General features: G+C 31.8%; 1 protein-coding gene across 1 annotated transcript in view; it reads right to left on the bottom strand.

Moving 5' to 3' along the window:
* Positions 1-1,266: 1,266 nt before the first annotated feature.
* The window catches only part of LOC105622230, a 125,983-nt gene continuing 102,350 nt past the window's right edge, over positions 1,267-24,899 (bottom strand). Inside the window, exons 7-9 of the mRNA XM_012203657.1 lie at positions 4,253-4,518; positions 3,235-3,419; positions 1,267-1,330 (exon numbers count right to left, since the gene is read on the bottom strand). Coding sequence (XP_012059047.1) covers positions 1,267-1,330; positions 3,235-3,419; positions 4,253-4,518 — 515 coding nt within the window. The remainder of the gene's footprint in view (positions 1,331-3,234; positions 3,420-4,252; positions 4,519-24,899) is intronic.

Here is a 24,899-nt window from a genome sequence, read left to right on the forward strand (position 1 = left end):
ACTACACACACACACACACACACACACACACACACACACACACACACACACACACACACACACACATATATATATATATATAAAATTATAATCACATAATGCTGCATTTGAAAATACATTTAATATTGGGTAATTTAAGGACTCTTTTAATATTAATACATATTTCGATAGATTCGCTATTATAGCACAATATATACAGCGCAACTCTCTGTCAGCACCTTTGATGTTGGCCAAAACGGAGTTCGCGCATGCGTGAAATAAATAAGTTGCCACGATTATCTAAACTTCTTTCTTTTTTCATCCTTTTTTCACTCTGTCAAAATTCCTCGCAAAACTCATTAGATTTATTCGCATCGCAATCCAATGAATTCATTGAAGTAAGTGCTATTGTAGGAACATATTGAGGCATATTAGAATGAATAAACCTAATATTGCAATGAAATAATTTAAACTTTATGAAAATTAATAAAAATAAATTGAAAATATATTGAAAAATAAAGAAAAAATATAGAAAAATTTAGGAAAAATATTAAATTAACTTAAAAATGTATATTTGTATAAAGAAATATTATGTATGTTATATATCTATGAAAATATATTATGAGAAAGCTGATATAAAAGAAATTTATATATAATACATATATGTCCAAAAAATAAGTTTAAAATATAATACAATAAATAAAAAAAAATCTTTTTTGCTCTTTTCTATGTCACGTTTGTTCACTTTTTCACTTTTTCATAAAAATTAGACCAATCTCTCGAAATGTCTCACACAACATTTTATCAAATGGACAATACTTCCCTCTAAATTTCTATTCTGAATATGTATGTTTGAAAGAAATGTTTAAGTGGAGAACATTGAAACGCTTATTTAAATAGAGAAAGAAAGAGAAATAGAGCAATAAAAAAAAGAGAAAAAGAGATAGGGCAATTTACTTATTTGCGCATGAGCATTCGATTTTATATAAAATGGCCAATATAAAATGAGAAGAGTTGTGTTATCCTGTATGTACTGTATATACTATTAGATTAGTGTCTGTTTTCAAATTTCGATAACTTTAACACATAGTTAGATGATTTCATATAGTAGAGAATGATAGAATCGTCACAGATTAAGAATAATCATATGATGCTGATTTCGCTAATCAGAAATTGATAGCTTTTGAAGATGAAGATCCACAAGTACGGCTTGTATATTATCAATTCTTATTTAGTATACTGGGAGAGTAGAATATGAGGAGTGACCATAGTGATCGATGCTTCGGGTCAAATGGTGCACCAAGCAAGCACCACTTTCTTAAACGGAACGAAGATTGCTCGATCCGGATCGCTGTAAATGAGATTTATTCTTGATTAAAATATAAATGAAGCATTTATTACTTCCAATTTAATGAAATATATTCTACATAACATTCCAACAAACGAGAATGAATTAAAATGGATTGAATTTTTTTCTATTCGAATGCGTATTTTAAATAGCGAATACTTTTTTTGGATTTAATTGGATTCAATTGGATTCAATTAGATTCAATTGGATGCAATTGGATTGAAAAACTGTATTTCCTATTCAAAATTTTGAATTAAACAGTATTCACAATACACAGAAAAAGCTAATATTATTTTTAGACTGAAAGGCATAGAGATATGCTCCATGCAATTTCTATAAATGAATCAAAATACATTCAGGATTGAAAAGCATTCATTTTAACATTGAATCAATATTTCTGAAAATCTGAATCCATTTCAATTAATTTCAATCCATTCTCGTTTGTTGGGATATATCTAGGGAATGAAAAGTTACTTTTTGAAAGTAACAAGTTAAAATTACTCGTTATCGATTTTTAAAAATAACTCATTACAGTTACCATTACTTAAAAAAGTAACTTTTTGTTATTTTTCTGTTATTTTTTTAAAATCGATGATCACCAATCACAATAGAGGGACTTTCTAGAGTTCCTAGAAAAACAGAGTCTGACCATCGGCCCATGTTTTCGATGATGTTAATGTCCTCTTGTCCTCAATATGGCAGCACGAATTACAATATAAGGAAATGGCACGCTTATTAAAAAACTTGTAGACATGAAATAACGCAAAACATTGATGTATTTCATATTATAAGGTGCTTTTCAGCAAGGACACAAACACTGTATAACACAGTGAATCGTTTCATCCTTGTTTAACGTAGGCAAATAAAAAGGATATAATGATTCGTTGTGTCCCTGATGTTTGGAAAACATCTATAATCATAAGGAAATATTAATTAAAGAAATAATATAGTTATGAAGAAATATACAATGTGTTTAATAAAAAATATAAAATTTCAAATAAAAATAGTTTCAAACAATAGTACGACCAGTATCAAATATATTCTGCGCACAGGAAAGATGCCGATAAGAGATCATAAAATTATCGCAAATAATAACAAATAATACAATAATTAAATAATAATAATAAATAAAAATAATATTTTAATAACATAATAATTAAATCAGTATAATGTATTGAGTGATGATCATAAAGAAAAGCCGGAATAAATAAAATTGGTATGATAATAAAAACGAAATGTGAAATCAAAATAAAAAAGTCCGGCAGGCTTAACAAAAATTGGGAATGACGCAACATTCAAGCCGAGATAAGATGAACATGTCCCGATTTATTCGTCAGAACTAATTCCTAAATACGAAAGTGTATAAAAGTGTAAGCACTAAGTACTATCCTTATCAATTTTATCTGACATTTTGAGGGCAGACTTTGTTTTTCTAGGAGTCTTTCTAGGAGGAGTTTTTCTAGGAGCTCTAGGACTTTCCAGTCTCAAGCTATGACTTGTACCGTGTTCAATTGTGCAAAATAATAATAAAAGTAACTGTAAAATTCGTTACCCTTACCAAAAAAGTGTAACTTCATTACAGTTACCAGAAAGAAAAAGTAATGCAGTTACCAAAAAAGTAACGAATTACTTCCATTCCCTGCATATATCCAGAAATGTTAAAGACAAAAAGGATATTCTAAAATACCCTTTTACTGCAATTGATAAAAATTTAGAGAATCAAATAGAGAAAAAGTTTTAATTTAATAATTTAATTTAATAATTTTTTTATATTAAAAAATTCTACTTTTCTTCCTATTATATATGTAGTTTCAAATAAAAGAAGTGTTATTATACTCTCTAAATATTTATTCGTAATACATGTCTGCAAAATATTTTGCATTTAAAAAATTATTTCATAAGCTTACCAATCGAAAAATCTTCTGCCATGAAAAGTACCATCAGATGAACCATTGACATATGGCAGTTCTACTCCCACATGTGTGTCTTCTCGGCCAGGAACGGGACCTACATATCTCACGCGACCTTGGAGGATCCTACCTTCTGGTGATATAATCTTCACAAGATGATCCAGTTTGAGATCTCTTGGTATCTGGAAAATGCACATAAAAATTCGAGTAATTATATATAATTTAAATAACAATTAAAATCGAATAAGGCTATAAAGATTAAATCAATAAAAGGATAAATAAAGGATAAATAATGCCAATGAGAGCCGACACAGTTAAACGTGTATAATCTAAATATAATATATATGTCAATCATCAATTACAGATTTTTCGATCATAAAATTAGGTTATCCTCAGTGCATAAATAATAAATATCAGAATCAAATTACGTTGTAAAATGATAGGCAAATAAAGTGTAAGTGTATTAAATCATCGTTAAGTTGTTGTCTAAAATTAAAAACTGCAATTGTCATTTGTCGTATTTTTTAGCTGGATACTCAAATCAGAATTCCGTAATTTAATTAAAATATCGAGTTAATATTTGAAATTTTTGAAATGATTTCCATGATCGAGTTGAAATTAATTAAATCAGTTGAAAAACTTACATTGAACTCAGCATAACCATGATCCATTATAACGCAATGTGATTATAATTGTATCTTGAAAGCGTATGAGAGGAGCGTGTGTTTTGTATTCACAATATTTATATATACGAACATTAAGCAGAATAAGAATAAGACTAACAACAAAAATCAACAATAAAAATTTTTAACTTATAAAGCAAGAAAACATTACTCTTTCTTAACTAAATCATGATATAACGGATCCAATAATTTTGTATCATTTTGCAAATTAAATCCATTTTTTGTTTATATATTTATATATTTAAAATATTTAGAATTAAATGATTAAAACATAAAAAAATTACAAATATAACAATAGATATATATATATATATATATATAACAATATATACCTTTGGCAAATATGGTTTGGCATCCTGAGGAGGATGCCAATCATGTATCAAATTCGGCTCCGAATGCCTTCGCGTTCTTCTTCGTCTTGTTGTTTGTTTGTTCCAATAATCCGTGCTGATGCTTGATATTGTTAGCATAGAATCAATGCTTCGTCGCAGATAATCCTCGGCCTCATCGATTAATGATTCAGTAGAGTCTCCGCTATTTTCACCGCCAACTGAGTCTGAATGCAAGTTGGGTAAACTACCGCGCGTCAATGGACACTCTGGAAGTTTCATTTTGAATTCACTATATTAGAATCGATGTAAATTTTTTTTCTCAAATACTTGCATCATTATGTTATTTCAAAACGTAGTAAGGATCTTGTGTATACATATGTATAGATTTATCAATCTAATAGAAATGTATCAAGCAAAAAATAGAATACTGCCTTACATAATATACTATTCCAATTTTAAATATACAAAAAAATTATCACGTATGAAAAATGGTTACATACGTATAAAGAATTTTAATTTCTACTCAAATATCTCAAAACAGTAAATATATAGAAAAAGGGAGCTTTCTGCAATGAGAAGGACTCGTTAATCGTTATACCTTTGTATATCTTTGAAATTAAACTGTTTTAGACATACGGTCATATGAGTTTTCGAATTTGTGTGAGGAATCACCCATTAAAATTCTTTTATCATACTTAGGATACATATGCAGAGTATTCCCAAAAGGTGGTACCAAATTTTAGGGGTACGCAATATTCGTTAAAACAAACCAAAAAGTCTTAATGAATAGTATTCCGAAAATCTTTTATTTCTGAGTTATGAAACATTTTCTTCTGTGAAAAATAGAAAATAATTTAAATTTACAATAAATATTCAATGTGCCCTCCGTCCATTTCACACAAATCGGCACATCTCCTCATTGAAGATCGAACACGTTCAAAGATTCCGGTTTTGTTGATAACAGTTTTTAATTCTTTGAGTCAATTCATTTATTGTATCAACTGATGTGGCGTATATCATGCTCTTCAAGTATCCCCATAGATAATAATCCAACACATTTAAATCCATGAACGAGGTAGCCAACTGGATCGCCATGTCCTATCCACCTTTCTTGAAAACGATTGGTTAAATGGTCTGACATTAAGGAGAAAATGAACAGGGATACTATAGTGTATGAACACATTTGTTGTCTATGTTGTAAAGGAATATCTCCCAAAAGTTTGAATAAATTATTTTCGAGAAAATTAAGATACACTTGTCCTGTTAGTCTATTAAGCAAAATGTAAGGTCTGTGTAAGAATTAGATGATCTCCAAAAATACCTGTCTAAACGTTTACAGAAAAACGATGCTGATATCGATGATGCTATGATAGCATAAGAATTTTCATCTCCCCCCCCAACATGTATGTTATGAACGTTATTATATATACACGAGCCCATCCTAGAAGGGATGCCTCATCAGTAAACAAAATGTTGTACACAAAAATTGTCGATCTTGATTGCATCGATGAAGAAGCCATTGACAAAAGTGACCCGTTGTTGCAAATCAATTAGGAGAAGAGTCTGAACGTGCTAGACATGATAGAGAGCAAAAATTGATCATGCAAAATGTTCCATACAGTGTGATGGTTTGATCTTTTTTGCATTCTTCGACAAGATAGATCTTTAATTGTGCGTAAAATATTTTGCTCGAATGCAGGAGTTCTAACAAGTCACGATCTACTGCAACTAAATTTGATTTGAACTGTCCGGTCTCACGTAAGAGTTTTGCTAAACATTCTTCTACTTGGCTGTCGGCGATTCGATATATATATATATAAGCTTCATGATACAAACGTGTTGCTTTTGAAGCATTGCTCTTTGCTCTGCCATACATAAAATAACTATCAGTCATTTCAGAATTTGCCATTTTTTTAAAAATTAGCCATTTTTCAGATAACACAAAACTAGACACGATCCATAATCCAAAGTTGAATATAACAATCCCTGCATAATTAAGTGGTCACATACGGGCGTGAATGAACTGATTAAGAGATTTGGACATTGTTGTCAACAAATACGAAATAAACCTGGACTCTTTGATCTTCAATGACGAAATATGCCGAATTGTGTATTGACATGAGCCGAAGGCACATTGAATATTTATTGTAGATTTAATTCATTTTCTATTTTTCACAGAAGAAAATGCTTTATAACTCAAAAATAAAAGATTTTCGGAGTATTTTTTAGACTTTTTGTTTTAATGAGTACTACATATCCCTAAAATTTGGTGAGAACCCTTTTTTGGGAACACCCTGTATATAAGACACAATAAACATGTGATTTTATTTTACTCTTACTTTTTTTTATTTTGTACTTAAGAAATAAAAAATAATGAATAGAAAATAAGAAATAAGAGAATTTAACCATGAAGTATCGAAATGTTAAATAAATATCTTATTTCAAATAAATAAAAATGGTAAGTAGCATTTACATTAACATTTATTTGAAATAAGTGATTTATTTGATATTTCGATACTTCACGGTTAAATAAATTCTCCTATTTCTAATTTTCTTATTTCTTACAGAAACAGAACAAAATAAAAAATAGTAAAAGTAAAATAAAACACCACATGTTTGCTGTGTTCTATGCAATGTATATACAGGGTGTATCTTAAATATGATTTTAAGGGGTAATTCCTTACACAAATTCAAAATTTTATATAAACATATGTTGGAAACGGCTTAATTTCAGAGATACGTGTGTAACGTGTGCCTCTCTATAACATCGCATCGTTCTCAGTGAAAACAGCCGGAATGTTGCCTGTGCACGCACAGGAAGACACTCAGGTCCAACGTTTTCTTAAAGGCAAAGCAAAATTTCAGGCACCACGATCACACAGTTCGAATATAATCGACTGCGATGAAGAAACCCGAAACTAACCAAGTGCAGCCGAAGCGCCGTCGCGGCCTAGTGGAGCGATCTAGTGGAGCGAAAAAAATCGGTCGGCGAAAAGTCACGAAAATGACCGAAAAAAAACGAGATATTTCGTGATTACCGAGTATAAAAGAATGACACAAACAGAGAACGTCTTTTTCCGACCGAGATCGTATTCTGAGCCAGCAATCCGCAATCTGCTGAGCAAACACGATCTGATCCTTAGCTAAGATTCAATAGCGCGAGAAGATAGAGTAGAGCCTTCCAACTTAGGCACAGCATGCTCCAAATCCCCTTGTTCCTCGCCCGCGCTTCTCCCCCATGGATTTAACGCTTCTCCTCTCATGCAGTGGAGCAGTGATGCGGCGTATCATTACAGCAGTCAAACGCGATTTTATAAATACGATAATATATCGAGAGAGAGAGAGAGAGAGAGAGAGAACAAAAGTAAAAGAAGTCATATTTGATTTATTTTATTTTCGTTTGAGAGCTCTATTAATCCTAAGAGTTATATTTGCATACTTGCATACTTGCTTATGACAGTTCTAAACGCGTGGCTGGAAGGCAGCGTTGGAGGGGGGTAAAATTGAGAAAAGCCTGTTTACCATTGAAATCTTAGTGGGAGTGCGATCATGTAACCATTTGGAAGGCTCTGAGATAGAAAATACTCTACTTCCGTCGAGAGTTCTCAGCAGTCACCGTCCTTCGTCTAGTAGATAAGAAACGGAGATAGCTCTGTCTTTGTCGACCATTCTCGGCAATCGGACGGCACATACATTTATTTACAAATGATTAACAAAGAACTTAAGGGTGGAATGTTCTCCGCCTCTGCCGAACGTTCTCGGCAGTCGCCGACTAGGTTAATTAAAATTCGATCAATCCATATTTTTCCCTTTTTCTCGTGTTCATATACGAATACCATCTATTGAAAACATCGCACCGCGGAATTTTAAACCGTGTTTCGGATATTTAAATGATATCCGTCTCCGCATCTCATGCCGCAACTCAAACAAGCCATACTTGCACGTCAACCTACACTGAATCAACAAGCACGTACGTACCATACCACACGTACAATACCGCAAATCAGTGCAACTTTTTGCAAATACCAATTGTTATACTCTTGGGTGATAGCACAAGTAAATGATCTACAAGAACGATAGAAAGAAGAAAGTAAAACACTTCTTCACTGTCAAAACCTTTAATTATACTTTATAACTTTATTGTAGATATTTAACGGGTATAACAAACTTATAGTACCGAATAACGTGCATAGTCTCAGATGACATGAGATAAGACGATTCTGCTATGTGAACCATGGCGTGTGCTATATAATGCTCGATCTGCTGAATAATGATTATGTAACTTTTTCTTTAGAGCGGAAACGTGAAAAGTGAAAATTTTTATATACATAGAGGCCGCCTATTATGAGATAACGACATTTCTGCTAAACTAATAAACGTTATCTATTAGTTCCATGAATTTATTGCTCTTGGATTGAAAACTATTTAGTAAAAAATTCATTATTAGATCATGTCGTAGTCATTGTAAAAAAAGATTTTAGAATCTGGATGTTTTCAAGTTTCATAAAATGAGCCTTTAAATCTTGTTTATTATTTAATAAATAAATATTTGGCAATAAATTTTTCATGTAGTAATAGAGTAAAGTCGTACTAATAAAAAAATACGGGATATGTTGAATTGTTTAATTACAGATGTTAGATTTGATGATCGTAAAACTACAAGATGGAAATCGTAATATGAGATATCCATATTTCTAATATGAAATAACCTCCTTTATAATATGAAATAATGTTCCTATGTTATAGTGGAAATCGTTGCTAAAGAGTAAATATTATTGTACAATAATAAAAAGGACAACCGGAATGTACGTCAAGTGCCTATTTCTGCGATGCTTGATTCCAACTACCTGAAGATGAGTTCTGGGTATAATCTATCGTATACTTATTTTTTATGTACGCTGACTGTATTTGTTTGCATTTTAGAAACATGAAATAAAATTTTTTAATTGCACTTATATATATTATATATATACTTTGTATATATTATATATATACTTTTTTTTAATTGCACTTATTATATATATACTTTGTATTTTATTATCGATTTCTCGAGGCTAATATCTCATATTAGGAGCATAATTTTTTTACTTTGTGATTTACTCACATTTTACATTTCTTTAATTTAAACAAAAATCGAATTTGAATTAAATTTTATATAACGTTTATATAACGTCATCTTAAAGCTTATTAAATTCCCTTCAAAATGACCTATTATTTTTTTAAATTCTGCCTAAACTTTTAGCATTTATCCAAAATGAACTCGATATCTCATAATAGAGGCCTTTCCTCTATGTATGTACATATGTAGCACTATTCGGGAAGTGACGTACACCCAATGGCAGATCTTCTAGAAATAAAGCCTCACACCTTTCCTCCCTGGTCCGCCGTCCAGTGATGCTGTTATTTCCTGTGTGGAATCGAGTATCTAATCCTCGGTGGAAGTATAGGAAACGAAAGAGAGCAAACAACTGATCCTCCAGATTGGGGGACAATAAACTGATAACCTATCTTCGTCAAAAACTATTCAGTGCAGACAGGAGAAGAGGTCTCGGATTGAATGGAAAATTCAGAGACAAAACTGATTACGACTAAAGAATAACGAGATGAACTTTGCAACCTGGAATGTCAGAAGTTTATACAACATATGAAGAACTATGGATAGACTAATGGATGAACTAATTAAATACAAAATGGATTCATGTACAAGAGATAAGATGGCTAAATGGCGATATATTAACAAGGAAAGGAACCCAACTGTCCTCCTCCGATCTTAATGAGTTTTTAGTATGTTATTTTCCAGACAAAAATAAACGACACGTATTTTTTTATATATTATATCCATTCGTATTTTTAAGAGGTGAAACTCTTTAGAAGAAAATCAGTTTTTTTCTTTCGAAGCGGATATCGAATAAAAAGAAAACGGATAAAAAGAAATCGATAAAAAGAAAGATTATTTTAAGATGAATTCAATCATGTGTGATAAAGTTATTTTCCAAAGTATCATTTTTGAGAAATAATTAAAAACGCTTCTATAAGGCGCGCTATCTGTATTCCTTCATGCAGCACGTTCGTGATGTTGCGTATTTTCGCATAAACAGAAAGAACGATGTAAACATATCTATTTTTGGAACTCTGCGGACTCTAGTCTAGAAATTTTTATCCTGCATGGCTAGACAGCATGTCTTTACGTAACGTCTGATGACATAGTGTCAAGATCGAAAGTCGTGTATTATGTAATTGTAAAACGAAAAGTGCAGAGTATATGTCGCATTTATATGAATTATATTTATTGTTTGACGTACAAATTGAATTTTTTTTTAATATCTTGTAAAATCGTATTTCTTTATTTAAAGTAAAGGAGGGAAATCAAAGAAAATTGGAATTAACGTAAATTGATGATGTGAATGAGTGCATTCCGTTCACGCATCGTATGCATCATTTATCTCTTATCTATTATATATGAAATGATAAAGGAAAAAAATAAATGATACATTATGCATTACATAGTAAATAATGAATATATCACATATTCATAAAGTTAGTACACATATACAGTCAATGTAAAAAGTACAGTCGAGAAATTTAGCGTCTAAAATCTACATGCGAAGCTTGCTTGTTTATATTAGAATAGCTTGTATTCATTATATAATTACTAATTAATGTTTATTTTCTACAAATATAATAAGATTCATTTTATATAAAATGTCCTTGTACGAATACTTTTGCACTCACAATGACTGTATCTATTACCTATATCGATATAGGCATCGTTTGTTAAGCAATGATATAAATGTTATTGCTTTGGAGGCGTTGATTTTATTAGTACAGTTAATGGAATTATTATTAATATTATAGATACTGCAAATGCAGTAACTATAATATTAATAATAATTAGATATGGATGTTTCTTGTACTACTTGTGACAAATTCATCAGCTAAAAATATGTCATTATTTATTATTAATAATATTTATAATTGCATCAAATAACAAGAGATAGGTCTTCACAAATCTTAAAACAAAATATAGAAAATCATTACGAGCTAACACAGTAAACAGTGCATTAGTTGTGTAATTGAATAGTATATTAAGTTAATAGATATAAAAATTTTATTCTATACGTTTCGAACGACTTGATTTAAATGCGCGTTAATGTTCCTTATTTATCGTGCAATTTTAAAATAATTGAGACATTATTAATTACATTGACTCGTATAGGCCTTCTTTATATCTTTTTATTTATGTCAGAATTTTTTATTACTTTATTTTATCTTTTGTGCGCATAGTTTCCTCTTCTATATAAAGAATGTAAGAAGGAACGTCCGGTTGCTGTAGTGTGATCATACATGATAGAAAATACAAATTTTGAAACAGTGATAGAAATATAGGGGCAGAAATGAACTACGAAAATTACTTGATCGAGTATTGCAAAGAAGGAGAGCAGCTCAAGACAATCAACTTCGATGAATTATTGGGCGAGGACATAGTTCATTTTTAGAAAGAAACGAATAGGACATAAAGATATAAATTTTTATTGTCAAGATAATAGATAAAGGATGTAATAAAATAGCATATATAAAAATGTAACTTATTTATAATGCTACTTTAGTAATAAGTACATGTATATTGTATTTTATTTTATTTAATTATTTAAAAAAAAAATTATTTTTTAAAAAAAATTTGGAGACAGGGCAATAGGACGCGATAGTCGTTGCGCAAATAATATATTAATATGTAATAATATGAAACTCTTTAATACCATAATGCACTTACATGTTTCGGCTCATTTTTCTTCTTCAGAGATATAAATCATTTATACAATATAATTTACCTTTATAGATACAATATAATTATTTTTTATCAAAGCCTTCGTTATTATTTATGATTTTCAAAAATCATGTTATGACATTATATAATAATATAATTATATATAATTATATATAATAAAGTAACATGAATAAAGTAAATTAGTAACAATTAATTTTATGGTTTAAATTCATAACAAAGATGAGGATTATAAAAAAATGTTGTATGCAAAGAGATTTCTTACGCAAGTAATTATAGCAATACCGCCACAAACATCGCATTGTTTTAGAACAAAAATCTACAGGAATTTCAAAATTCTTCTTTAATATCTATATAACCGCTTTTGTGCCAGGCATAAATAAATAAATTTAAATAAATTTTAAAATCTTGGCGAAGAAAATTGAAAATGTATTAACGCTTGCAATTTTAAAATGGAATCTCTTAAATGAAGTTTAATTTCCAAATTTAAAATCATGATAATCTGAAAAATATTTTATAAAATTCTTTCATAAAAAAACGGAAATCGTACATAACGGTTATCTTTGATTCATTGCCTGCTGGTATATAATTAGAAGAATAAAAAAACGGACTATTTCTTGCAACATCAAGGCAATAGCCAGTCCAGAATCCAGTAATAAAACCGCTTTAGGACCAACGTTTGGAAAAAACTTCTCTTAACCAAATTTCAAAATGATGCGATGTTAACCCTGGAAAAATGTTGCTGAAATTATTCTACTCTTCAGAAAAATTTCAGCATTTTAAAAAAGTTTCAGTTTAATTTCTGCGATTTTTAGCTGAAAAATTTATTTTCGACAAAATTTTAGAAAAATTTCAGCAAAATTTTTAGACAAATTTCAGCAAGAATTTCAGAGAAATTTCAGAAAATTCCAGAGAAATTTCGGTTGGATTTCAGTGATTTTTCAGGATGTGAGCTGAAAATCACTTTCAGTGAAGTTTCAGTATTTTCAGCAATTTCGCTGAAATATTCCAAAACGTAGAATAATTTCAGCGAAACCAGGGAATTTACATTTGAAAGCTGAAACATAAATATTATTTTGTCCAAACATTGTTTCTTCTACTCTTGGACCGAATATTCCAGTCAATTCTTTTAGAACTATAAAAAGAAGAAATAATAATCTATCATCATTTAAAATTGTTGGTTGAATGATATAACTGTGTATAGTTGCCGAAACCGATTTTACCGCACATTCTATCTTTTTTGTGCCTTCAATTGCTAATGAACATTCTCGACAAATCTATTACTTTTCTTTTGCTTCTAGATGCTCTTTTGATTGAATAGTTTTTTGTCATAAATTTTGTGATTTTTCGAGATAATTCTGTGTAGCTTTTTAAATTTTCTTATCCAGATGAAGCTATAAATCCTGTAACGTTAATATTTTTTTAATTCGTTACATATATGCTGAAGTTTCATAAACGATTTTTTAACCTGTTATTTTAGTAATATAGTTTATATAATATATCTTTGTATGTAACAGTATTAGAAAATATTATTTGATATAAAAAATTTAACAGATAATATTTGATGATATTTATTAACTTACAAGTTCAATGTTAACGCGAAATGTATATATTTTATCATGAAAATAATGAAAATAGATGCAGAAGCCAAAATCGTGACGATGACATCCGCTTTGAAGGCCCGAGTAATATCGATATCATGAATAGCTACTCCTTTTTTCAGATTTTCTTGGAATTTTTACAATGTGTATGATGAAATTTCCTTTAGCTTATCCATTCTACTTCCACTATTGTTTATCTGTTCTTTCCATTCTTCGTAATTAATATAATGATGTTATGTACTTTTCGAAATTTACTGTGTTAAACGACTTTGGCTTCATCGTAAGGTCAGGTTTCCAAAATTCCACGATTCTCCTTTTATATTCGATTAGTATCTCATCATTTTCACATATCATTTCTATAACATCATTTTTTTTCTGCTTCATAATTCTTCTTCTTCAACTAATTCTGCTTCCGGAATATCAAAAGAATTTTCGAAATCAAGGAATCTTTCTTTCTATTCCATTTCAAATTGATCCTCGTACATTCCTTATAGCACATTTTCTATTTTCGGTTTTATTTCTTTCTATTCGTAATAGAACTTTCAGACAAATTTTGAAAAGTAGCAGCAATATATTATACTAAGCAGCATTATCACGCATTTTGTTTTTTAAAAATTATAAATAATAAATTGTAAACATTTTTTTTAATTTTTTTAAAAATTGTAATTGCATCACAACAATAATAACGCTTCATTGTGTATTTATACGGTATTATTTATTGTATTAAAGATTAATTTTAATTTACAATTAGTCTTAAAATGACAAATATATATTATATGATACGAAGGCAAGTCAATAAATTTTTAAAAAAATATAATAAAATACATTTTTTTTCGATTCATTTTTATTTCTCAACATAGTTTCCTTTCAGCTCGATATACTTGTTCCAACGATTCTCCAACTTTTTCAAGTCGTCCGAATAATATGATTTGTCCAACCCTTCAAAATAAGCCTCTGTTTCGGCGATGAGCTACTCTCTGGTGAATCTCTTTCCTTCGAACCATTTCTTCAGAAAACTCCTGTTTTAAAAACAAAAAATAGTCGCAGGAGGTTAAATCTGGCGAATATGCTGGATGGGGAAACAATTCCGTAGCGGAATTCGTTGAATTTGGTTATCGGTGCCGAGCACGTATGAACTCGTGCATTGTCTTGATGGAAGAGCATTTTCTTCTTCGCTAAATGGGGACGTTTTTTCTTTAAAATGTTGTTAAAACGATTCAATAAGGCTGCATAGTAATCGCCATTGATCGTTTGCTTCGACGGAAGGTAATCGATTTGAATTATACCGCGTGCATCTCAAAAAACTGTGGCTATCACCTTTCCGGTCAACTTTACGGTCTTCGCCTTCTTCAGAATTGGTTCATCCGGTGAAGTCCATTGTTTTGATTATTCCTTCTCGGAAGTAATGGATCCATGTTTTGTTCACAGTAATGAATCGATGCAGAAATTCATCTGAATTACGTTAAAATCTCCAAACATTATTTTGAAATCATCACACAGTTGCACTTATACTATCATATAATTCACAGTGAGCAAACGCGGCGCCCATCTTGCCGATAGTTTTTTCATACCCAATTGTTCCTGCAAAATTCAAATCACTGTGTCATGTGATATGCCTGGGGCATATCAACAAACTCGCGCACTTTCACTCGTCGATCAGTCAAAACAATATCGTGAACTTTATCGATGATTTCTGGCGTAGCAGCCTCAATTGGATGAACCCGAGGTGCATCACATGTAAACAACTACGTTTAAATTCATTCACCCAATTGTATATACAGTCGCAAACGCTGGTGCAAATGTACTATGAATATTATATAACTCGGCTTTGATTTCTTTCGGCGTTAAATCTTTCATATGTAGATGTTTGATCACTGCACGAAATTAGTTTTTTCTATTTTGCAAAAAATATAAAGATTGTTCATTTAATCATCTGCAGAAATGAAACCACGCGATGAATTTCGCTCAAAATTTGACAATAATCAGCTGAGAGATGCTACTTGTCAAAAAGTAATGTGACACTGCAAGTGCCCTCTGACAAATTTTCTAAGAATTTATTGATTTGCCCTCGTATTTATTATACTTTTTTAAATCCTTCTTCTTTGTAAGAAACTCAATGATACATGTGATATAATATAAACGTTTGTATGTAATGTATTGTATAATAACTATTAAGAGTTTTCCCACAAAATTAATAAAAGACATTTCTGTTCAGTACTGTAATAAAAATACGAGAAATAATAATTTTATATATTAAGTGTACAACTTTGCTTCCGCCGTTTTCCTATAGATGGCTTTAGCGGTAGTGGTCGAAATAAATAGATCATAGACGTCATACAATAAACTTGGGCATCTGTCAACATAACCCCATAGAAACATTAGTTGATTTGTGTCTGCATCATAAAGTTATTCTCGATTGAAAATGTCAGTTTACGAGTCAAATTCTCGTCATTTGCGGGAGGTTTTAATTTTTTGCTTCAATATGAAGAAATCTGCGGCTGAGGCTCATCGAATACTCTCAAATACTTATGGTGAGGCCGCTATTAGTGAAAGAACGTGTCGTGAATGATTTCAACGCTTCAAGAACGGTAATTTTGACGTCCAAGGTCATGCTCTGTATTTGGTGGGACCAGCTCGGCGTAGTGTATTATGAACTGTTAAAACCGACTGAAACAATCACAGGCGATTGGTATCGAACGCAATTGATGCGTTTGAGCCGAGCATTGAAAGACAAATGGCCGCAATACAACGAGAGACACGATAAAGTGATTTTGCAGCATGACAATGCTCGACCCCATATTGCGAAAGTGGTCAAGACATACTTGGAAACGTTGAAATGAGAAGTCCTACCCCATTCGCCGTATTCTCCAGACGTTGCTCCCTCTATCACTTGTTTCGATCAATGGCACACGGCCTGGCTGACCAGCACTTCCGGTCTTATGAAGAAGTAAAAAATTGGATCGATTCGTGGATAGCCTCAAAAGATGACCAGTTTTTTCGACGCGGGATTCATACGCTACCCGAAAGATGAGAGAAAGTAGTGGCCAGCGATGGACAATACTTTGAATCATAAATGTATAACCAGTTTTTTACAATAAAACCTCGAATTTCGGAAAAAAACGGCAGAAGCAAAGTTGTACACCTAATAATATATTATATATATGTTTATAAGCTAAAAATACAATTATACGAAAAATATGAATATTAATTTTTTTAAATATATACTTACAAAATCATAGCAATTGATACACTAATAAACAATATTACTATTACACGATTTCTGACGATGTCTGATCATGACATTCGCACAGCACAGCTTTTATATTGCTGCTCATTATGTACAAATCCTTCCCAATATTCTCCTACTCCTTTATTACGTTTAATCATTTCTCATAGATAATTCTTTTACGATTTAATTTCTCTTATTGGTTTTAAATTCAAACAACACAGCACTAAAGTAATACGATTTTACTATTATATAAGATATTAATTCAATTTGTCAAACAATAAATGTAATTCATATAAGTGCGACGTACACTCTGCACTTTTCGTCTTACAATTACATAATACACGATTTTCGATCTTGACACTATGTTATCATTTAGACGTTACGTAAATGCTGTCTAAAAGTATGCATGATAAAAATTTCTATGACTAGATATCCGCAGAGTTCCAAAAATAGATATATTTACATCGTTGCTTCCTGTTTATGCAAAAATACGCAACATCACGAACATACTGCGTGAAGGAGCGTGCGTTTTTAATTATTTCTCAAAAATAATTTGGAAAATAACTTTATCACACATGGTTGAATTCGTCTTAAAGTAATCTTTCTTTTATTATAAAAAAATCAAAATATTTTATTTAAAAAAGTCAAATGATGGGGATAAACAAATAAAAAAATTTTTTTTAATTTTCTTCTTTTATATTATAAAGTATTCTTGAAACCATGCAACTTTTATTTCAAATATTTTTTTTCTATCTCTCACAGTTTCGACGACATCCGCTTCGAAAGAGAAACACCGATTTTTTTCTAAAGGATATTTCACCCTCCCCCCCTTAAAAGTGCATATGGGCACATATAAAAAAATATATGTCGCTTATTTTTGGCTGGAGAATAACTATATAATAAAAGTTCATTAAGATCGGAGGGGGATAGTTGGGCTCCTTTCCTTATAAGAAAGAAATCTAAGACTCTATATTATAGCGGCAACACCATAAGAGGTAATCAATATGGCACAGATCTTTTTGTCAATAAAACCTATGCGATAAGGTAGTCGATTTCGTAGATATTATAATCCAAGATTCTAAATTTTGTATCTAAGATGTAAATCTTAATAAAATATCTAAAATACATTTCAAACTACATAACATCACAATTATCTTCGCTCACGCCTCTACGGAAGGCAAAGAAAAAGATCAAAATCTAAGAAGATTTAGAAAAAATATCGGACCAATCTCCTCAATTTGACATGAAGATCATACTGGCAGACTTCTATAAGAAAATTGATCAAGAAAGTGCTCACTTTCCAACCATCGGATAACATAGTCTGCCTAATGAATCAAATAAAAATGGAGAACATTTAGTCAACTGTGCTACCTCAAAAGACATGATTATCTCTAGCCACCTGGTTTCCCCATAAACAAATTTACAAAGGAACATGGAAATCTCCAGAGGGTAAAACAATCATCCAAATCGATCACGTACTAATTGATAAAAGGTACGCGTCATATCTTGGATATACATACAAAAAGAAGTCCGAACACTGAGTCAGACCACTTTCTTGTGAGCTAAAATTAGAGATAAAATAATACATAAATGTAAGAGAAAAGCAACGACACAACTGAAAATCTGAAATAGCGATAAACTGAGAAATGAGGAAATCAGGAAAGAATACAATGAGCTGATAGAGATCAGATTAAAATGTAAACTGCCAGAAACTGATACGAACATATTATGGAACAGCCTAAAAAATGGTGTATACAAATCTGCCAAGAAGATACTGGGAAACAAGACGGCTATTCGTCAAAACTAGTGGTTTGATGGAGAGTGCATGAAAGCTATAAAAAAAAAACGCTGCAAGATTCAAAATACTAAACAATAATACTATATATTGGAGAGAAGAATATTATCAAGAAGATGGAAGCAAGAAAGATTCTCAGACAGAAGAAAAGACAGACAAGATTGGTCGCAATCATCTTCGCGATATCGCCATTTGTTAGCGGCAACGGTGCCATAGATCCATTAACGACTGGTGGAGGAAGCGGCGGTGATGGAGGTGGCGGGATGTTGCATGGAGGTGAGATGGTTTTGGTGGATCTGGGGTGGGAGGAGGTGATGGAAGATCCTGAGGTGTTGGATCTGTCTCATCCGTACCCAATTGACCTGAATGGTTCGGTGGCGACGATGTCGAACGTTGACTTGGAGAAGACTATCCGATCGACTTCCGCTCCTGTTCAGCAAGTGCGACGGTATGGAACCTGAAATATTGACAATAATCTGGCAGAAAAAAAAAAGACAATTGAATCTAAAAAGATAACAAATAATCCTAGAAAATTTTATAAAGAAGTAAAAAACAACAAATCGATGTACAATCCACAATGCAAATTTGTAAGATAAGCAAGAGGAGAACTATTAACAAGCCAAGAAGAAATAATCAGACGATGAAAGGAGTTTTTTTGAAGACACTTTTGCTCTGAAGTCAAGAGAAAAAAAAACCAGAAGCACCAAGAACACCAGAAGGTTGAGACACAAACGACATTGATTCACATGCATTAGAATCAGTACAAACTTGGATTACAAACACATAAATATTCAGCATTGAGAGGTCAAAAACGCCATTGCTGCTTTAAAGAATAATAAGGCTCCAAACATCGACTTGATTACGAGCGAAATGCAGACAACATACAACTACACTAATATTGCACAAATTAATTACTATTACTAACATCTAAAGATACATATGCTAGAAGAGTGGATATAGGCCTGATCAACCTTATATCAAATAAAAGTTAAAATTACAGAGAAATCATCCTGTTAAGCACGTATAAGTTAATTACGTATATCATACGTAAAAGACTAGAAAAGACATACGAAGAAATTCTAGGCGAATATCAATGTGGATTCGGGAAAAACAGATCAACTATAGATCAAGTCTTTACTACGCGACATTTTCCTTGAAAATCTTGGGAACACAACCTGGTTACCTCATATCTGTTGTAGACTTTAAGATAACATATGACAGCATAGATTAAGATGTAATCTGGGAAACTTTAACAGAACTGGAAGATCCAGATAATTTGGTGCAAATGTGCAAATTAGTTACTGAGACAACAAGAGGGAAAATCCCAAGGTTAACGACGGAGACTTAGAAGCTTTATAGATAGAAAAAGAAGTCAAACAGGGATTGGTACGCCTGTTATTTAACTTGGTGCTGGAAGCAGTTCTCAGAAGAGCGGGACTCAACAAATCAGTCACTTTAATAAATCAAAGTACCAAATCCTGAAATACGCCAATAATCTGGATATTGCTGAGCATAAAAGCAGTCAGGGAAATTTTTGAAAAAATCGAAAAGAAAGCCAAAAAAGTATGCCTAATTGGAAACGAGAAGAAAACTAAATTCCTGATAACCTCCAGGAATGACGCAAACTATAAAAGAACGGGATCAACTTTAGAAATTGGCAACTATAAATTCGAAATCGTAAAGCAATTCAGATATCTCGACTTAATTATAACATCAGATAATGATGAAACAACAAATATTAACCAAAGAATAAGCAATGCCAACAAAGCATTTAGACTTGCAAGGCTAAGATCTAAAGATTTGTTCAGAACCGTAAAAATAACCATCTATAAAATATTGATGAGACAATAATTATGTATGGCTCAGAATGCTAGATCTTGAAAGAAAGAGATGTTAAAAAACTTATATATCTAGAAAAGAAAATTCTGAGAAAAGTTTTCGGCGCAACCAGAATGAGTACAAACAAATATGTAGAAGGAAGAAGAATGCGGAATTGTACTATGACACAGACATCACCCACATAAAAATCGATAAATTAAGATAACAAGGGACCGTCACAAAATGACCAAAAAATTAGATGATAATTTTGTGATAATTTGATAGAGTACCCTTCAATAAGTGACATGTGAAATTCATTTGCTAATGTAACGCGTATTACTGGATTTTTGGACCGAGAAAATTGACTGCCAGTGAAGTCTGCAAAGTCAGGGCTCTCAAACACGCATACGAAATCAAATGGGAAATGCATGAGAATAGCCATTAATTGACGATAAATCGAGGCATATACTTGCTCCTCATCTGGATGGTGGATACATTGGGATCAGATGGATAATCTTTATAAGAATTTCTTTTATTAATGTGCCTACCATCCAGATGAGGAGCAAGTGCATGCCTCGATTTATCGACATCATCAATGTTATCGTTCTGTTTTGCCACGAGCATAAGGAACCGATGAAAAAGCTGGAAAACATTATCGCATTACTTTCATCGATTTGATTATTATAAAGAGATGATGGCAGAGCAACTTAACAAATAATTCGATCAAAATCTAATCCTCGAGAGCATTGATATGCTGATACGACATCGATTTCGACGCAGACATTGATTCTTACATTCCCGAGTCAGTTGTTCTCACGGATTTAACAAATTCAAGGAGGACGCAAAGAATGACGATATCGACGATGTCGACAATGATTCTGAATATATATCTGAACCCAAGCCAAAGAAATGTTATGTATTCAAGGAGAATATTTCTCGTTAAAAATGGGAAAAAACCTGTCGTTATTGGATCAAATAGGATGATTATGGACAGCCGTATGGAAGATTATTTATCGTAATCTTCCGCGAATACATTAAAACGGGGAAGCGAAAGAGGACCGAAATTAATGTCAAGTCCCAATTTTCATAGTCGGCGATGGATTGAAACGTCTCCGCAAATGAGCCGAAAAGATCGAAAACAGCAATGGCTCTGCTAGAAGCGTCAATTTGCGAGTTTTTCTGCAAGAAGAGAGATAAGCATGGGATAATTAACGATCTTCAAATCAGAAAATAGGGCATTCAAGAATGAAATCACTGAACCCCAATATGAAGTTCAATTGGCATACCATTGGCTGCTAAACTTTAAACGGAAATACAACATTGTGTCACGAAATATTACGCATAAAGTTGGTAAAAACTTCTGGAAAAAACGATTGGAGTTGGAAGCCAAAGCAATTCAATCCGTCGATTTAGTCAAGAAGACCATTAGCGAGAAAAACTATGAACCTCAAAAAGGTAGTAATCAACATCAATCGAGATTTGATAAAGAACTTCACAATTATTGCTTGCTTTTAAAGGTATTAAACAAATATTTGCGGCTAGGTTCGAAGAATGCAACCACGTATTCGTATATGGTAACGGGCAAAATCGACGTTTCGAGTACAGTAATGGACTTTAATCTATTTAAAATCTCAAGAAACAAACGGCAAGTTTCCAGAAATTATTATTAGGTGTACAACTTTGCTTCCGTCGTTTTCCTATAGATGGCTTTAGCGGTAAATGGTGGTCGAAATAAATAGATCATAGACGTCATACAATAAACTTGGGCATCTGTCAACATAACCCCATAGAAACATTAGTCGATTTGTGTCTGCATCATAAAGTTATTTTCGATTGAAAATGTCAGTTTACGAGTCAAATTCTCATCATTTGCGGGAGGTTTTAATTTTTTGCTTCAATATGAAGAAATCTGCGGCTGAGGCTCATCGAATGCTCTCAAATACTTATGGTGAGGCCACTATTAGTGAAAGAACGTGTCGTGAGTGGTTTCAACGCTTCAAGAACGGTGATTTTGATCATGCTCTGTATTTGGTGGAACCAGCTCGGCGTAGTGTATTATGAACTGTAAAAACCGACTGAAACAATCACAGGCGATCGATATCGAACGCAATTGATACGTTTGAGCTGAGCATTGAAAGACAAACGGCCGCAATACAACGAAAGACACAATAAAGTGATTTTGCAGCATGACAATGTTCGACCCCATGTTGTGAAAGTGGTCAAGATATACTTGGAAACGTTGAAATGGGAAGTCCTACCCCACCCGCCGTATTCTCCAGACGTTGCTCCCTCTGACTATCAATTATTGTTTCGATCAATGGCACACGGCCTGGCCCAGCACTTCCGGTCTTATGAAGAAGTAAAAAATTGGATCGATTCGTGGATAGCCTCAAAAGATGACCAGTTTTTTCGACGCGGGATTCGTACGCTATCCGAAAGATGGGAGAAAGTAGTGGCCAGCGATGGACAATACTTTGAATCATAAATGTATAACCAGTTTTTTACAATAAAGCCTCGAATTTCGGAAAAAAAAACGGCGGAAGCAAAGTTGTACACCTAATAACTTACACATTAATTGTATACATTAGAATTAATAAACATATTACAATCAATCTAAAAATGTATGAATTTATATTCTCTAATATGTATGTCATATTTCATTGTTCATTGTTATCTTCCGTAATAAATTATCTTCACAAATCTGTATGCATAAAGACTCTCTCTTTCAATTAGTGGGCCATTCTCATGCCATTTGATTACGTATACGTGTTTAAGAGTGCAATAGTGCCTTGACTTTGCGGACCTCACTAGCAGCCAACTTTCTCGGTCCAAAAATCCAATATGCATTAGCAAATGAACTTCACATGTCACTTATTGAAAGATACTCTATCAAATTATCACAAAATCATCATCTAATTTTTTGGTCATTATATGACGGTCCCTTGTGAGACATGTTAACAGGATGGAAAATAACAATCCGTGTAAAAAAATCCTCGAAAATAATAACTTGACTAACTGCATAATTGGAAGGAGAAATCCAAGGAAAAATGAATGGAAGACAATTCTCATTAAGACTAAGGACCTTCTTATTAGGACAGTAATGCCGTAAAAGATGTATGTACATACACATATGCATACAAAAAATTTTCACTTTTTATGTTTCCGCCTTAGGGAAAAAATTAAATGATTGCCTATCCTGACCACGAGTCGGACTTTAATCAGCTGATCGAACTATCATCGAGCATCGGTCAATTATAACATCGGTCATATAATTTTATATCATTTTGATCAATCACAATAATTCTATTCTTCAGAGGAATAGCTATGATGGGCCAGTTTCATAACATCGATGTTATAACTTCGACGTAAATCGAATAGTGTAAACGTAGTTAATAATTCGAAAATTAATTGAGAATTGGATCAAAATGAGACGAAATGATACTACAATATGCAGTTATATTGTAATTCGTTCAGATTATATTTTTTATTATGATAGTTGTTATAATAACATTTAGATAATAATAGGAAAAAATTTTGAAAAAAATTGAAATCACAGCATTACTCAATTACTGGTTTTCAATTAACCCTCTTTGTCAATTATTTTGTATTTCAAATTCAATTCATATTAAATATAATATAGAATAACTCCAATAAATACGCTGCGCTAGAATTTACGTCGCAGAAGCTAGAAAAAATAGAGGTAAATATACATTTTAGGTTACACCTAATATTAATGAAATCAGTGAGATATCTAATCTAAAATGCATATTTACCAAAATAGAAAGAGTGGGAATAATTTTCCCGCAACCATTCTGTTACCCTTTATGTTATATTAGTTATTGTGTTATTTCAATTTCTATTAATATTAATGAAATTATTGTGAGTTGAATCGATTTGTCACTGTAATAGAGCCATTATAAATTATAATCTACATAAAATTTCTGTAGGGCACATAAAAGATTTAATAAATTTATTTTATTTCCTGATTTTACGTAAGTGCAGAGGAATAGTAGCAAAATATAAGTACAGCAAAATAATATAAGTGATTTGTTCTTGTATTCTTTGTTTGTTGTCTTATATGTTCCACCTGTTTGAAATATATTGTACTTACGCATTTTTAGCGGACAGGATTTATACCCAAAGCTTACAAAGTATACAGATTGAATTCAATGTACTAAATACAATAAACGCATTACATGAAACATATATTTCATATAATAACACTTGTAATGTAGAAAGATTGTAATTCTTATCTATTACTTCATATATTTATCATTTTTATTCTTTAATAAAACTTTGTAAACATATTTTATAAGTTATTGTTATTTGACGTCTGATTTGTAACCATTATTTGTAAATTTTTCATGAGCCGTACATATCCTGTACATACTTCTTTCCTACCAGTAGCCGTTCTCTAATGG

Source organism: Atta cephalotes (genome assembly GCF_000143395.1).
Source record: "Atta cephalotes unplaced genomic scaffold scaffold00002, whole genome shotgun sequence".
In the NCBI taxonomy this organism is placed as follows: Eukaryota; Metazoa; Arthropoda; class Insecta; order Hymenoptera; family Formicidae; genus Atta; species Atta cephalotes.